Source organism: Panthera leo, chromosome A2 (genome assembly GCF_018350215.1).
Source record: "Panthera leo isolate Ple1 chromosome A2, P.leo_Ple1_pat1.1, whole genome shotgun sequence".
Lineage (NCBI taxonomy): Eukaryota > Metazoa > Chordata > Mammalia > Carnivora > Felidae > Panthera > Panthera leo.
In genome coordinates this window covers 74,397,256-74,414,202 of record NC_056680.1, presented here as the reverse complement: position 1 = coordinate 74,414,202, position 16,947 = coordinate 74,397,256, and the positions used below count along the sequence as shown (strand labels likewise).

The 16,947-nt window shown below is 41.1% G+C and overlaps 1 protein-coding gene across 2 annotated transcripts in view; it reads right to left on the bottom strand.

Annotated features, from left to right (window-relative positions):
* Window positions 1–16,947, bottom strand: part of AMPH (amphiphysin) — a 247,746-nt gene that overhangs the window by 106,058 nt on the left and 124,741 nt on the right. For both annotated transcript variants that reach the window (XM_042914690.1, XM_042914700.1), the window contains exon 3: window positions 5,468–5,522. In XM_042914690.1, the coding sequence (XP_042770624.1) occupies window positions 5,468–5,522 (55 nt within the window). The remainder of the gene's footprint in view (window positions 1–5,467; window positions 5,523–16,947) is intronic.

Genomic DNA, 16,947 nt, shown 5'->3' with positions numbered 1-16,947 from the left:
GAAGTCAGCAATTGGCTCTGAGGAAAACAGGAGAGGAAGCCTTTCTTCCAGAGACTTAAGAAGGAGTGCAAATATAGGAGCAGGAGTCGGGGGTGGAGGGGGGAGGGCAGATTGTGAGATAGCTCAAGGACAGTCAACTCCACCACTGGGTCATGCTTACACATGATAAGCCACGTAAAACTAAAAATATTGATGACACCAGCTGGGCCATGCTCCATTTAGAGGAAGATCTGGTGTGTTCATCGCCCCTGCGTCTGGCCTCCACTGCCACCCACAGAGCGGTGACTCCCAATTCCAAATCCCTACTGGACATCTCCTCCTGGATGTGCTGATACTTCACGCTTCACATGCCCAAAACCAACTCTGAACTTCCTGTCAAAACCTGTTCCTACTCCTTTTCCCAGTCCTCGTGGATGTCACCCCATGGTCCCAGTTACAAAACTGGGAGTCATCCCAGATTCATCCTCCCGGAGTGAGTGCATCACCAAGGCACATCAATTTGGCCTGATTCTCAAATGAAGCCCTTTGCTTCCCTGCCCCCTCTCACTGCCCTAGACTGGACTGGACACCCATCATCGATCATTTGGTGCAGATGAAAGAATCCATGGGAACAGCTGAGCAAAGTACTTAGCCAGAGAGAACATTCAAACGTCAGCCACCTTTATGAAAAATAATTTTGAAGGCATTATGGCATGATAATTAAAACTATTACTCACAATCAATCAGCCTTTGTTAAAATCTTGGTTCCAACACACGTGGTCTGTGTGATCTCAGGCAAATTACCTAACCATCCTAGACCTCAGTTTTCCAAAGTGTACGTTATTTTTAAATACATGCCATAAGCCACAGTAAAAATTCTATGAAATGAGGCTTAGTAAAAACTTACCTCAGTGCCTAGCACAGAAATGCTCAATAAATGTTAGCTATCATCATCATCATTTTTAAATACCGGACTACACTTCTAAGAAGTCTCCTTGCAGCTTTATCCCCTCGAGCTTGAATCCCACAAAACCACAATAACTATTTTTCTAAAATGCTATTCTGATCACATGATTCATTCCCTTGTCTACAATAATGTAATGACTCTCTTCCCTGCGGAGAGAATAAAACCCCAATATGATATGATGCATAATCACTTGTCTCTACGAACGACTGCCTACCATTCCACGTCTCATCCCTCTCAGGTTCTTGCTTACCCCTCAATGATCCGTTTGTTCCCTAAAGAGCCCATGCTTCTTTCTGCCTCCCTGGCCTCTGTACATGTTTCTTCTACCTGGAAGTCCTTCCAACATCAAACTTAGTCTCCAGTATATCTTATCACTTGATGACTACTCATACTCCCTTCCTGGGTCCATTTACGTCTAGGTTCTTGACCTGGTCTCCTGTCCCTCAGGTAGGAGTCTGTCCTTTGTGATGCATGCGCTTCTGTTAAAGTATGTATTACTATGCACATTTGGCCCTTTTGTTTATTTAACTTTCTTCCCGTCTCTGCTGCCAGCTCCATGAAAATAGGTACTGTGTCTTGTCATCTCTGCATCTCCACTCCTAGAACAGCATTGAGTCCATAAACAGGGCTCAATGTGATGTGCACTGCTAAAATGAACAAGAACACCAGATTTACTTTGCAAACCCAAACATCAGCAAAAATAGTACCAACCTACAGAGAAGAATGGCACCCAAAGATCAGTGATAAAATGAAGAGTAACCCAATTTCCCAGAGTCCTCGTGGGAGAGATGTGGAGGGTTTCTGAGAGAAACTGAAGCACCTTATGGACAAGGAACCCAAGGCAGCTGAGAACCTGGTGATGTTCCCACCAATGTCCCTGAGACCAGACGCAGGGGACATCACTCCCCAGGGCCAGATCTCCCTTCTCGGTAATGCTGCTTGCATTACAGTGCAATTAGTTAGCCGGTGTTCTTTTTTTGTGAAAGCCAGGAGAATTGGCCATGAAAGCCCTTTGAAAACCCAAATTATGACCCATTTGATGCCTACCCCTTGTCTTTCTGTGTGTTCCCAAACCCCAAAATGTGCTCCAAGCAACATTAATTCTAAGACTTTGAGAAAAACATTCCACAGCCGAATACCTGGTAAAATGCTGCTCACCCCACAGACCTTCTGGAGATAATATGAACATATTAAGGGCCCTGTAGTAATACACTCTGTAATAGCCTGTTTGAAAATTCATTCCAGCCAGCCTTGACCAAAGTAATGTAAACATAGGTCTCTTTTACGGAGTATCATTTGTTAACAAAATGTGCTGGGGAAAAGCTGCTGTAAGGTCCTCTCTCCTCCATATGGGGATGCAACCATCAGAAGTGGAAGGACACAGTCTGCAACACTGAAAGGGTGCTTTGATGCTGCACCAACGTCTCTCTGGAGCTGACTCTTCACTCAGTGAGTCTCCTAGATCACGTTAAGGAAAAGAATTCTTCGCGTCTTAAATGCTTAAAGCAGTGATCTTCCTATTCGGGAAGCAAAACTGACCAAAATATATAGACTTTGGGAAGGAGACTGAATTCACTCATTCATTTAACACATTTATCCACATGAAAAAAAAAAATCATCCAACATAAAGAAAATCCTGTGCTTGAAATAATCCATGACAGCTTGTGTCCAACAGTAAAAGAAATACCTAGAGTGCCTTCTAGTTTCTGATCGAATTGTTATAAATACCTAGGGTTAATTTTTTTTGAACAGTTAACTATGAGCTCTATGGATCTGTGAAAGTTCTTGGAGCCTTACTTTAAAAATGTAAGCCAAGGCTATCATTTATCATATAGCTGTGTTGGCTGGTTACAAAGAGGTAATATGCCCATGCTTAGCACACAGCCTGGCACGTGGAAGTGCTCATTCCATAGTAACAGTATAGTAAGTTACCATTATCCCACTGGAAAGATGAACTCTAATTTGTGAAACCAATGCCCTAATAACAGTCACATAGCCCAGAGCCTGGATAAGACAGTGGGTAAAAAAAAGCAAGGCTACAACATGGATGTACCTAGAGGGTATTAAGTGAAATAAGACAGTGAGAGAAAGCCAAATACCATATGATGTCACTTATATGTGGAACTGAAGAAACCAAATGAACAAACAAAAGAAAAAAAAGAGACCAAAAAACAGACTCTTAACTATAGAGAACAAACTGGTCGTTGCCAGAAGGGAGGTGGATGGGAGGATGGGGGAAATAGGTGAAGGGGATTGAGAGTACACTTATCGTGGGGCACCTGGGTGGCTCAGTCGTTAGGCGTTCGAATTCGGCTCAGGTCATGACCTTGCGGTCCGTGAGTTCGAGCTCCACGTCGGGCTCTGAGCTATCAGCACAGAGCCCAGAGCCTGTTCAGATTCTGTCTCTCCTCTTTCTGCCCCTCCCTTACTCACACTCTGTCTCTCTATCTCTCTCTCTCAAAAATAAACATTAAAAAAATAGAGTACATTTATCATGATGAAAATTGAGAAATATACAGAATTGTTGAATCACTATATTGTACACCTGGAACTAATATAACACTGTATGTTAATTATACTTCAATTAAAAAAAAAAGCAATGCTTTAGGAGACATGTGGACCAGAGAATGTATCTTGGCCCTGTTGGTTACTAGTTCATGACCTTGGACAAGCTATTTAACCTCTCTGTTCCTCCCTTTTCTTACCTGTAACCCAAAGGCAATACAAGTACCTGCCTCAGAGCTATCATGAGAATTAAAATTATATGCCCACCCTATAAAAGCTTAAATACATTTTAGTTTTAAAAATCAATTTCATGGGGTGCCTGGGTGGCTCAGCCGGTTAAGTGTCCAACTCTTGATCTGTCTGGCTCAGGTTGTGAGACAGCAAGTACCCATCTTGCTTCGCTAACAGCACAGAGCCTGCTTGGGATTCTCTCTTTCTGTCTCTCTCTGTCCCTCCCTCATTCCCTCTCTCCAAATAAGTACATAAACTTTACAAAAAAATCAATTTCACTAATTTATTATTATGACTAATTTTTAATTAAGATTGTTAATATTATCATTACTTACCGCTATCTTTATAATCAATTTCACACATCCACAATGAAACTGTTAGAATAAATCCTTGCAACTGGAACCAGTATGTCAAAAGGTACACATACCCCCTTCCCCAAAAGACACACGTAGAGGCTTTTGCCAAACTGCCCTCCCAGGAAAGCTGTCCTATCAGCAGCGTACAAGAGGGGTCTGCTCCCCACAGATTTTCCGATGCTACGTATCATGGTCTCTTTTTTTATTTCAATGTCTTTGAACATGTGGAGGGAAAATGGCCACATCTTCCTTCTGATATCATTTAAATATTCTTTGATTATCCATCTATGAGGATGAGCATTTTTCACACTTACTACCCACCGACCAGTTCTTCTCTGGCTAATTTTCTCTTCATATGTTCTACCTATTTTTTTTTTCTTTTAATCAACTGATATTCATTTAGTTTACCTCCTGAGCTCTTAATATCTTGGTTCACTTTCACTAAATATGTTGTCGAAATAATTATTTAAGTATGTATGGAAGTCTGACATATTCTTGAGGTCAAATCTCTCGATCTTATGGTTATCTCTTTTGGGTTACCCTTTGTAAAGACCTTGTCACCCAAGACTAGGGGCTATTAAGTCCATGGTATTTTATTCCAGTCCTTTAGAACATCTCCTTGTATACGTATTTAACTCTTTACTAGATCTGTAAGTGAGAAGGACAGAGTAGAGTGCGAGGCTGAGAATCTTACTTTCTTCTGAGAGTTTGGCAAGTTTATCCAAGACCCCTGGCAGAGATCCATTCTCCCCCACTACTCTCGAAGTCTGCCCTGTGAGCCATCACATCCACAGGTACACCTGACCCGACTCAGTGCAGGTAGCTGGGCAACGAAGAGCAGGCAGGGACAGAGCATACCTCCCTGCTGCCCTATTCTCACCCCACCCACCTCATTCTTTTGCCTTGCATGGCTGAGGCCAGAAACCAATGTCACGGCCTCTCTGTCTCCGCACAGTGACAGGGCTGCAAGTGCAGAAGGTCCCCACAAGTCACAGGTGGTCCAGGGCCTTGATTTCTGATAGCCCTGCATCTGCCTCTGCCACGACTCCTTGCCCCTTCCAGCTGGAGGCCTTGGGTGTGAGTCTGTGAGTGTGCTCCTCTTGGGACATGCTCTCCCTTGGATTGTAAACCAGCTGCAGCTTTTCTTAAACAAGGTCTCAAGCTCACTCGATCTCTCGACACTTCCTAGAAATCTCTGGTGTGGGAGGCACTTTTTCCTCCTTTCCAGCATCACAGTAGACATCTTTTTTTCTTGTATATTCTGATTATCATTTCAATGGGATTTGGGGAGTGGGTGGAATGAACACCTGTGCTCAAGTACCCATCTTGCCAGAAAGCCAACTGGCTTTGTAATTAACGCTGAATCCTGCCACTCGTGATGAACAATCTGGGCTTGGGGACATGCAGTAAACAACCCACACACATTTACCTTTGATAGCTGCTAAATATCCTCGGAGTTCTCGCTGAAGCCTGGTACCCTCTGCCTGAAAAACACACAAACACAGAGATGCTAAGCATCTTGTCTATATTTTGCATGGAAACATGGGAGAGGCAGTAAGTCCCAGAGCTTATTATTACCAGAGGCTCATTCTTGAAAGAGCATAAATATGTACACACACAGACTAAAGAAGGCGCCTGTCAGTGTTGATATTTATAGAGATTTTATTCAGCTTAAAAGTAAAGGAAAAGGCAAGTGACGTTTTGCTGAGAATGGAAACTATACCCACCAGACGGCCTCCCATATACTCAAGAACTAGCAAGTCCATAAATTTTGACGCATGGAATACGACAGTAGGAGACCGATCACCACTGTTCAATATGGTAGCTATTAGCCACATGAGGCTGACCACTTGCAACGTGGCTGGTCCAAAGAGAAATGTACCGTAAAGTGTAAAATACCAGATTTCAGAGACTTCTTTCAAAAAAATCAAATTGATATGTTTTATGTCAATTACATGTTAAACTCATAATATTTTGGATATACTGAGTTAAATAAACTGCATTATTGTTTTTGTTTTGAGAGAGAGAGCATGAACAGGGGAGAAGGGCAGGGGAGAGAGAGAGAGAATCATAAGCAACACAGGGCTCGATTCTACTTCTCCAGGATCATGTCCTGAGCTGAAACCAAGAGTTGGATGTTCAAACAATGGAGCCAACCAGGTGTCCCGATAAACTGTATTATTAAAATTAATTTCATGATTTCTTTTCACTTTTAAGATGTGGCCACTAGAAAATTGTAAATTACGTATGTGGATTGCATTATATTATTATTGGACATCACCAAAATAGAGAAACTCTGAAATAATAAATTTTGACATAGAAATCTTTGTTTTGGTTTGGATAAGGCTTAGCAACTCTGAGACTAAGATTACACTGCAAGGACTGGAGAAATGAGGCAAGGAAGGATGAGAGCCAACACAGCGTGCATGATCAAGCAGTTGCCACAGTGGGCAGCCCAGCCTCAGTGCCACCGGGAGCTCTGGGAGAAAGTATCAAACACCCTTTAGATATCCTAACTGGGGAGCAAGGGAAGTGGGACATTCAGCCATCAACTCCTGTCCGTCATTGGTTGAGGGCTGTTCCTTGTGGGGGGGATACAGGAGAAAGCCCTCAGACAAACAGCTGCTCTCGCGGGCAGTAGCAACTAAATCCAGTGGGCTCAGAAAGGGTAGCTACTAGGTCCCTGCAACTGAAAATAGTTTTAAAATGTGCATTTTAGCCGCACAACCACTTAACAAACTTGCGGAGAGCTAGCACACAGAATGACTCCACCTTGATAATTAATAAAACAGCAACTATAGTTTAAGTCTAACTTGATAGTTAAAAATACAGCAACTATCATAACCACATTCAATTCAGCAAGCATGTGTTGGTTAGCGTATAGCAAAAAAAAAATGCAGGGAGGGGAGGAAGTACAAAGGGGAAAAAACCCTACTTCCTTCAATGATTGCAGTCTAGTGGAGGAACCGAAGTATTGAAATAAAAATTGCATTCCATAGCAGGTTACATTTAGCTCTGCAGTAACCATTCAAAATATTTGGGAGTACAAAGTAAAGACAAAATGCCCATCACGTTTAAAGATAGATAGTAATTAATACAAAGCAACCGTGGAAAGGAATGTTTAAGACTATGGCTATCTGAAAAGGGCTTCTGGATGAGAACATTCTCCTATATGGTATAGTATGCATGGTGTGTCAATATGGTTTAAAATGAAAACTCTTAAGTTTCCCTTCTCCTGTTGAACCATTCAGAAACATCCTATGAAGGCAAACTGCCATAAGCTAGATTAAAACAAAACAAAACACCTTTCTGGATTTCCAAAACATCAAAGTATAGAGTGGAAAACTATGGGGAATGGGTGAGGAGAATGAATAGAAAATATTGATGGTCAACAAGTGCATAAATGTAGAGGATGAAGGGGATCCAGGGAAGAAACGGGTGCAGATAGGCCAACATCTCTAACACCACCACAAAAAGAATTTGGGAAAGAAAGAAGTAGGTCTTTCCCACATTGATATCTATTATATGACAAGCACTGTGTCAGATTCTGAGTATATAAGCTGAAAAGATAAGGCTGTGGGAGACTGTATTACTGTCGAATTTACACCTCCTTACCAGACCTGATTTGGGGGAAGATTACACTTCCAGCCCATCAACACTGGCCTTGGCTGCGGGACATGGCCAATTCGATGGGAGCACAAGTGGCACGTCCTACTCCTGAGCAGGTGTCAGAGTCATCACACAGTCCTACCGTTTCTTTCCCTTCTACCCCGAGGCCTGTAACATTCCAGATAGGTGTTGCTTCTCCAGACTGGATCATAGAGGGAAGAGAACTTGAAGCACGACCGCCATTCATATTTTCATGAGCGAGAAATAAAGCTCTGTTGCTGGAAGCCACCGAGGTACTACGAGCACAGCATCACCTGCCCTAAATGGCCTGAGAAAAATGGTTCACCATCAATAGCGGAAATGCTGAAAGATGGAGAAGGCTGAAATCTAACAGAAAAAGAAAAAGCCAACAGAGTTAGCAGAAAAGCACTAAAGGCATTTACACAAACATTGCCGAAAGTAAATCCAATTGGAAGGGTTAAGGACAAAGTGGATGGCTTAGCAAATGGAAGCCCAAGTGCTAGTCAAGTGATAGGTGGATATGAGAGAGCAGCGAGGCCCAGAATCATGCGTCCTAATAGAGGGCAGATAATTTAGAGAGAACACCCAAAACCAGACATGTGACTTACCTGGATGGATCCAGACCCAGATCAATCTAAAGCCTACAGCCCTAAAAGGTGCAATTAGGAGGCTCTGAATCCCCTAAGGCCCCCTTTTTCAAAATGGTAAGTGTACACCTTGGGGGTACTTAGTGGTTTGTCTAGGGCACATAGAGCCGTGAAATAAACCTAAAATATATCTCTGGAACATCAATTTACTGAGGTTGGAGGGGAGCAAATGGAGAAGAAACCATTCTTTTGTAATCACTAAGCAACCTGTTATGACGTACGATGAAAAACTACAGAGACTAAACACAGAACTCCAAGACGTCTCCGTTTTCAGCTGTCCGCTTTAGAGCTCTGCTCCGTGGGTCCTTCCCTGCAAGCGTGCAAAGCACTGAGCTAAGGCAGGGCTCATTTCTACCCAGAAGGATGCTCTCCCCTCGGAAGGTAATACAAAGCCTGCCGCAGTAACTGCTGGTTATGAGACGATACAGCCATGCAGGATATCTGTAAATAGCAAAAAAGTAGCAGGGAAGGGTGTTCTTTTCCCAAATATTTAAGAAACAAAGCATATCAAGTTAATCCCACAATTGCCTCTTCTTTCAGAACAAGAGAGAGAATGAAATAATTCAGGCTTCACTCCATACACTGCATTCACCCAGCCGAAGCAGTAAACATTTTTTTAAAAATGAAATAAGAGTCCCAGAAGAATTTTTTTTAGATATCTGAGTGGCAGAAAGTTCAAATTATACACTAATGGCTTAAACAGATGAGTTCAATTTAAGCAGATAAACTGAAAGGCTTATTTAAATAACTCTTCTTTGCCAATTATTAAAATTCTTAATTTTCCTCCATGATTATTAAGGTTCATAAATCATTTGGTAATAACCCTATCGAATTTCATCTAAAATTCTGCCTGAATCAGAAAGTAAAAGGCTCTGGAGAGAAACTGTTCACCTATAATATGCCACAGAGAAGTTCTTCCGCACAAAAACTATTGCATAATAAAACTTTCTTAATGTCGTTATCCTATGTGAATCACAAAGATGTTTTAAATTAGAAATAAATTCTTACAGCTAAGCTCAGATTTCACTGCATCTGAAATTTGTTCCATATTCCTCTGAAAATTACCATTTCAGTAATTCAGCCTTGAATTATGTATTGCACAGAAAACAAATTCAAAATTCCACAACCTACAACTACATGAGTAAATTTTCCCTTCTATTTCTTTATGTCGTTCCCTATAAGGTAAGCTCAAACTATTATTCTAACTTGGGGTTACATTCTCCTCAGGTCTTAAGGTAACATGAGGCCAAGTGAGTCTACTCTCTTTTTTTAATTTTTATTTTTGAGAGAGAAAGAGACAGAGCGTGAGTGAGGAAGGGGCAGAGAGAGAGGGAGACACAGAATCTGAAGCAGGCCCCAGGCTCTGAGCTGTCAGCACAGAGCCAGAGGCAGGGCTCAAACCCACAAACCAAGAGACCATGACCTGAGCTGAAGTTGGACGTTTAACCGACTGAGCCACACAGGTGCCCCTAAGTGAGTCTATTCTAATTAAGTTGTCTGATTGCCAACTAATACTCTTCTTTAGACAAGATCTAAGAAGGATTCACACCTACCGAAGGACCCTGTAGGCATATGGTATAATAACAAAGCTCTGGTGTTAGAGGTTCTTCATTTATTTTTTCAATTGGATCATTTATCAGTGTCAGCAGCTGCTGTTTCTCCAGCCCAGACAATGCCCAGGCCTCACTTTCTTCCCACACAGCCAAGGGAATTGGCTTGCTTTTCCTTCCTCATTAAAGCTACTCCTACCCACGCTCTCCCTTGGGTGTCACACTCTTGCAAAGCTAGGGAGAAGGAAGCAGTCTCCATAGTTCCCTTCTGCCAAGCTGTCCTGGAAAACAAGACCGGGTCATTTTGGGTTTCATCATGGAGATAATCAAAAATTAGCAGGCATGCAAAAAGTGTACAAGGTTTTAAAACCTTACAAAGGTCTGAGAATTACTGCCTCCAGTCAAAAAATCTCTTTATTCCCTTGCTGAGTAGTATCTTGAGGCTGTTGCTTTCTTCCCTTACTCCTGTAAGCACTACTCATGATAGCCACCTCCCCACCAAGAATTAAGTTTAATTATTTAATGAATTATTTAATAAAATCTAATTAAATAGGTAGAGAAAGAACACTGCAGGTACACCATCACGGAAGGTTTCAAACATCCATGTTATTCAATACAAAGAAATCACAGTCCATACCTAATTAAATGTGTTTCCAAATTGTTTGACATCAGATTGGTCCTTAGTAGCACCAATTCCTTAATTATTTGTATATATGTCTTGGGGTAGTTGGGGTAGGCAAGGAGAGAGGGGCAGGTTCCCAGACATACTGGGCTCCTGGATAGATCTCATTCGTGTCTCTCTTCAGCACCTTGGAGAGCCCTTCAAACTCTTCAAAGATTTAACTTCTGTAGAATCAAAGGACCATTACCGCATCAGTGTTTCCTATGGCACTCTGGTAAGTGAACAGAGGAATTACAGACAGGTTTTCTTCAAGGTGAGCCAAGCTCCTGGTAAGAAGAGCCACCACAGACTCTGAACCACGGAAGTGTCTCAAAGTCCTGTCATGGGCACTGGGTTTAAAAGCAGGGCTGCATTTAGCTATTTGATGATTAATGAGTAAGGCTGTTTATTGTTAGATGCACTAAATTCTGAAGCATTAAAAATATATTAATATTTGTTAATACTTATGCCTACAACTTCAGGATCCATAAAGAGGTACCATTTTGTTAGCTCACCTTTATCCCAGTTACTTCAGACATCCATGTTATTCAACCAGAGTTGAGGCATTAATTTGATTAAATTGTAGGCACAATGCATAGAATGAATTAATAATTTCTAAGGAACTAAACTCAGGGGAGCAATCACTGAAAATTCAGGGGCAAGCCCACATTCTGCCATGTACATGATACTTCTGGTGCAATGGTGTGTACCATACAGCCCTGGCTGTGCTTACAAAATCAAACCCAGTGAGCTTTATTTGCAAGGTTATGAATGTCTAGCCAACCACCTTAATCAATAGGTATTTAATACCTATTAAACAAGCAAGGACTTTTTGAACTGACTTTTTAAAATATGGTAAATGTAGAGGTGCCTGAGTGGCTCAGTCAGTTAAGCATCTGACTCTTGGTTTCAGCTCAGGTCATGATCTCACAGTTCGTGAGTTTGAGCCCCACATAGGGCTCTGTGTTGATAGTGTAGAGCCTGCTTGGGATTCTCTGTCTCTGTCTCTCTCTCTCTCTCTCTCTCTCCCCCTCCCCTGCTCACTCTCTATCCCTCTCAAAAAAATGAATAACCAACTTTAAATATGGTAGATATAGTACTTATTTACATTTATAGGTAACTTTTGTTATAAAAAGAAAAAGATGGACTGGAAAAAAGAAAACGCCACACACATTACAGGAATATTTTCATTAACTTGCCTCTCAGAAACTGTGAGTTGATAGCCAACAGTATTGGCATATAAAAGTTGGATCTGAAGAGATATAATGTCACAAAGTTGTGATTTCACAAAGGTAAGTCCTATCATCTCATCTGTGATCATGAGCATATAGAAGTTCCCATAGTTACATTATGATTTTTGGCCTTTACTGACATTTTTCTCTTGAAAAGGCTAAGTAATATAACAAAGTTAAAACTGGTCCAATTTCTCAAAATTCAGACAGGTTAACTCAATCTTGAAAGCCATGTTAGTAAGATTTCTTACCATTTTCAAAGCTTAGAAGAAAATTAGGTTATCAAAGAGATAAGGTTTAATAGAGCCATAATCAGCACCTTGATTAACAGATGACTAATCTGAATCTACTTATGATCAAAGATAACATTAGCCTATTGAACAGTACAGGTACTATTAGTCTGTGAAGAAACAGAGCTCTCTCTCTGTTACAAGTTCAGATGCACTTAAATTGGAAGATGATAGTTTTTCAAAGGTAAAAGCAGCAGGGTCTCTAATATTAACATTTTTATTTCCACGCTTTGAACTCTTTGTAGTTAACAGGAGCCATCATTAAAAACCTAGCACTGATCTCAAAGAAAAATTTCTCCATTAAAAAATTTTCTTGGGGCGCCTGGGTGGCTCAGTCAGTTGAGCATCCGACTTTAGCTCAGGTCATGATCTCTTGGTTTGTGGGTTTGATCCCTGCTTTTGGCTTTGTGCTGACAGCTCAGAGCTTGGAGCCTGCTTCGGATTCTGTGTCTCCCTCTCTCTCTGCCCCTCCCCCACTCATGCTCTGTCTCTTTCTGTCAAAAATAAATAAACATTAAAATTTTTTTAAATTTCTTTTGGCATATATTAATGCAACAGATATGAGAGAGAGGAAAATCTAAGTGGGTTTTGAAATCACATTCATGGGCTGATCGTGGTAGGGGATGGTGCATGGACAGGTGATAGACATCAGAGAACATCTCAGTTTCCACAATTTTATCCCAGATTCCTAGCCCAATTTCCAACTATCCTTGTCAGCAACTCCAAGTAATTATGATCGGAAAACCAAATCTAATATACTATTTACCTTTTAACAAAACAAAACTAGAAAGCTAGCTACTAGTAATTCCATATACATTTTTTCCACATAGCTCCTTAAGCCAACTAACTTGAGTTCATACAGATCTCTATTCTGGTCTTCTGGAAAGCTGGCCCGCTTGTGTGTGTAAGGGGATAGAATTGCCTAGTTAGAACTATTAAAGTCACCACATGGACACTGGATACAACTTGACAATATACTTTATTGCCTTTAGGCAATTGAGTTTGTGATCCCTGAAAAGTCATTCCAATTTCTTCTGTGTGTGTGTGTGTGTGTGTGTGTGTGTGTATTTGATGCATAAGGAGCTTCGTAGGTATTATATAAACCCCTTTTCAACCTTTACCTTAATACCGAGGGCATAGTGTTTAATATAGTAGGGAGGAAACCGACCCAGAAATTAAGGGAAACTCCATGGGACTCCCATCCCAACCATGGCTTCTTGTCCTGTGGCTTATTGTTCAGCGTCCCCTTCTGTGGGACCATGAACATGTCCACAGTAGAAAGGATGTAAAAGTTTTAGAAAAACAACTGCTATGTCAAGTTATTAATGAGATGTATTGATGAGAAGGAAGGAGGTATCTTGGAATTCATTACTCCAGTCATAATATAACATCCAGAACATTCCTGAGACTGCCATTTATGATACAGTAGTTTGTTAGAGCTACCGTAACAAAATACCACAAATGACAGAAATTTATTTCTTCACAGCTCTGGTGGCTAAAAGTCCAAGACCAAGGTGTTGGCAGGTTTGGTTCCTCCTGAGGACTCACTCCTTGGCTTGCAGACAGCTACCTTCTCGCTGTGTCCTCACGTGGCTTTTGTATGCATGTATCCTTGGTGTCTCTCCTGCTCCTTATAAAGACATCAATCCTAGTGGAGTGGGACCCATCCATATGACTTCACTTAATCCTAGTAATGACCTCTCAAATGTCCTAATCTATAAATACAGCCACAACTCTGAAGTGTGCTAGCGGTTAGGACTTCAATATATAAATTTAGACTACACAATTAAGCCCATAATAATATTCTCAAAGCAAGCCTTTAATAGAGCAATATGATCACAAGGTCTAACACTTATTGACTGGTCCCTTTGTTCCAGATACTGTCCTGAGTGCCACAGCTCTATTACCTCATAATCCTCAAATTAACTCCATGAAGTCAGCACATTTTTACCAGTGAGAAAACTGAGGCATAGAGTCTGAGAAACCTGCCCAAAGGTCATACATCTCGTAGACAGCAAGCCAGTACTGGAGCCTGGGTAGTTTAAACAGCCTGTGGGTTGTTTAAACTCCACAATACGCCTCCAGAGCCCACATGCCTCCTGCCCTCTACCACCCTTTGTCTCCAGGCTAAAAAGACACAAATGACAGCTGAGGATAAATGAGGCTGTCCCAAGAAGAATCAACTGTTGATCAATGAGAATAATTTAACTAAAGACACCATTTTCTGCGCTCCCATGGTACTGTTCTAATCTTTAAATTAAAATACCGACTGTTCATGTGTTTCTCTACAAAGCTCATGGTTCCACAGAGTACATTCCATGAGATTCATATAGCACGGATGGGTTAAATGGATGGGTTCTGGCACCACAATGCCTGGCTTTAAAATCTGAGCTCTGTAACTTCTAACTGTGCAACCTTGGGCCATCCACTGAACCTCTCCAACCCTGTGATTCCTCATCAGTAAAATGAAGATGGTAATAGTACTCACTTCCTAGAGCTATCACAAAGGCCGAGGGAGACAGCCCATGGAAAGTATCAGCAGAGGGCCAGGCACACACAATGCATTCAGTACATGTTGGATACCACGATTATTATTCTACATAATATTTTCCAAATGAGAAAATATGCAAAGAATAGGTGTTTCATAAGTGTTTGACTAAACTAAGTTTGCTACATGTTATATTATAAAGAAATATCTTCATGAGGAATACACAAAACCTCCCCAAAACAAGCTACTTGGGATTTTAGAATGCTTCCTTTATTTTTATGTCTAAGTCTAAAATACACAGTTTTTCTTTCCAGGAAGATTATTTTTTTAATAGCTTTAAATGTTGCAGCAATAGGGGCGATGGGTGACTCAGTCGATTAAGTGTCTGACTCTTGATTTTGGCTCAGGTCATGATCTCTCGGGTCACAGGATTGAGCACTGGATAAGGCTCTGCACTGTTAGTGTGGAGCCTCCTTGGCATTCTTTCTCTATCCCCCTCCCCCACTCACTCACTCTCTCTCAAAATAAATTAAAAAAATGTTGCAGTCAGTAATAGAGGATCCTAAAGTACATGGGAGTAATTTCTGCAGATATATAAGAGCCACTGAACAATGGATCTAAGAAATACCAAGCCAATATGATAAACTGCTGTAAGGAAACAAGATAGCATGAATACCAGTGGCCAAAAGAATGATAAAATTCATGCCCATAATGAAAGCTTTTGTGACATATACTCAGTTTTTTCATACGCAAAGCAGAATTGTAATTGTGGAAGGCTATGAGAACCAAGTGAGACAGTGTTCGTACAAAACACTTTATAAATGGCTAGGCCTATTTGTGGAAAGCCTTAATAATAAGAAATACTTCATCACTGCTTTTACCTAAGCCAGTCAGACAGGGCTTGGAAATTTGCCAATTTTTAAAGCTCCTTAGGAAATTCTTATAATGATCCAGGTTAAGAACATATTCAAATAGATGTGCAATTGAGGAAACCATTATCTTTACTATATTGATATCATCTCAGGCTTGCATCCAACTTGTTACTACCATATGATGTCTCTTTAGAGACACAAGTCAACCGTGCGAGCTGGTTCAGAAGTCTGGAGTGGGGCCCGGGAATCAGTATTTTGACAAGGAATCCAGGTGATTTTGATGGTTATTTGGGAACCTCTACTGCAGTTCGTCGCTGTGTCTATAATGTAATTGACAGTTAGTGTGTTGATGCAGCTGTCGTATGAGATGGCCAAAAAGACACTTAAAAATATGTCTGGCTCCAGGTTTCCATCAGTTACCATCAGACATTCCTTCTAAGGCACCCATCACTTAGATTGGAACTCCTATACACAGTGTATGTGGGGTGTGCGGGCTGACTGACGAGAGAGAATCACAGACAATGGGAACAATAATACTGACACAAACCTGAAAATCAATTGCAGCGTGTCTATGCAGATTTTCAAGGCCATTTCAGACAGTCTTCTGGGCTCAGATGAGAGATATCTCTACTTCTCTGCATCCCATTACCACAACAATACGGTCAATCTGGGGATCATTTCGAGAACATCCAAACTAGGTAATACGCTTACTTCACAAGGGGAAGTGGAAGACATATGGAATTGGTCTCTAACTGGATGCTGAGGAATGGAGTATGAAACCCTCCCCAGCTGACACAGTTAATTAATGTAGTCAAGTAAAACACAATTAAAGAGAAGTAACAGCATAGGATAGACGGAAGGGAATGATCAAAGTAATAACACAAAGAGCTTCCTCTAGAAGTGATTTCTTAAATGGGTAACAGATACCAAAGGGAGCTGCACCAACAGTGATCCTTGGAATGTCTGCAGTTTGGGTCAGATTTTGGTTAGGTTTCAACTAGACCTTTTTATTTACATACGCCATAACTAAGGAGATATTCTTGCAGATGTGACAAAACAAGTAAGAGTAAAGAGGATAAAAGATGGATAGGTTTTCCAGGAAATGCTTTTGTTTTCTTTCTCCCCTCTAGCACTATGGACAGCAACACCTTAATAGTCACAGGAAGCAAGCAGACTCCTTTTGCTCCTATGAAGCCAATGAGCACAATAGAAGAGGCCTAATGGATGTGTCCAAAATGCAGTAAATAGAGACACTATAGAGAAATGTAGGGGAATTTGAAGCGCACGGGCCAATATATTCTTTTGACACCTACAGATTTCCATTCTCTGTTCCCTCCCATAGAAGTCGGTTGTATTGGCAATCACAGTGGGTCATACTTACCAAACAAGGAATCTAAATCAAGACTATACACACAAAACACCTCTTTGCCATAAAAACAAGATTATACAGGAGGCTGACAGTCTTAACTAGGGGACTAGTGGCCAGATTATATTCCCTTGCTTTTTGCCACACGGTGGATGTACTACATATAAATCAGT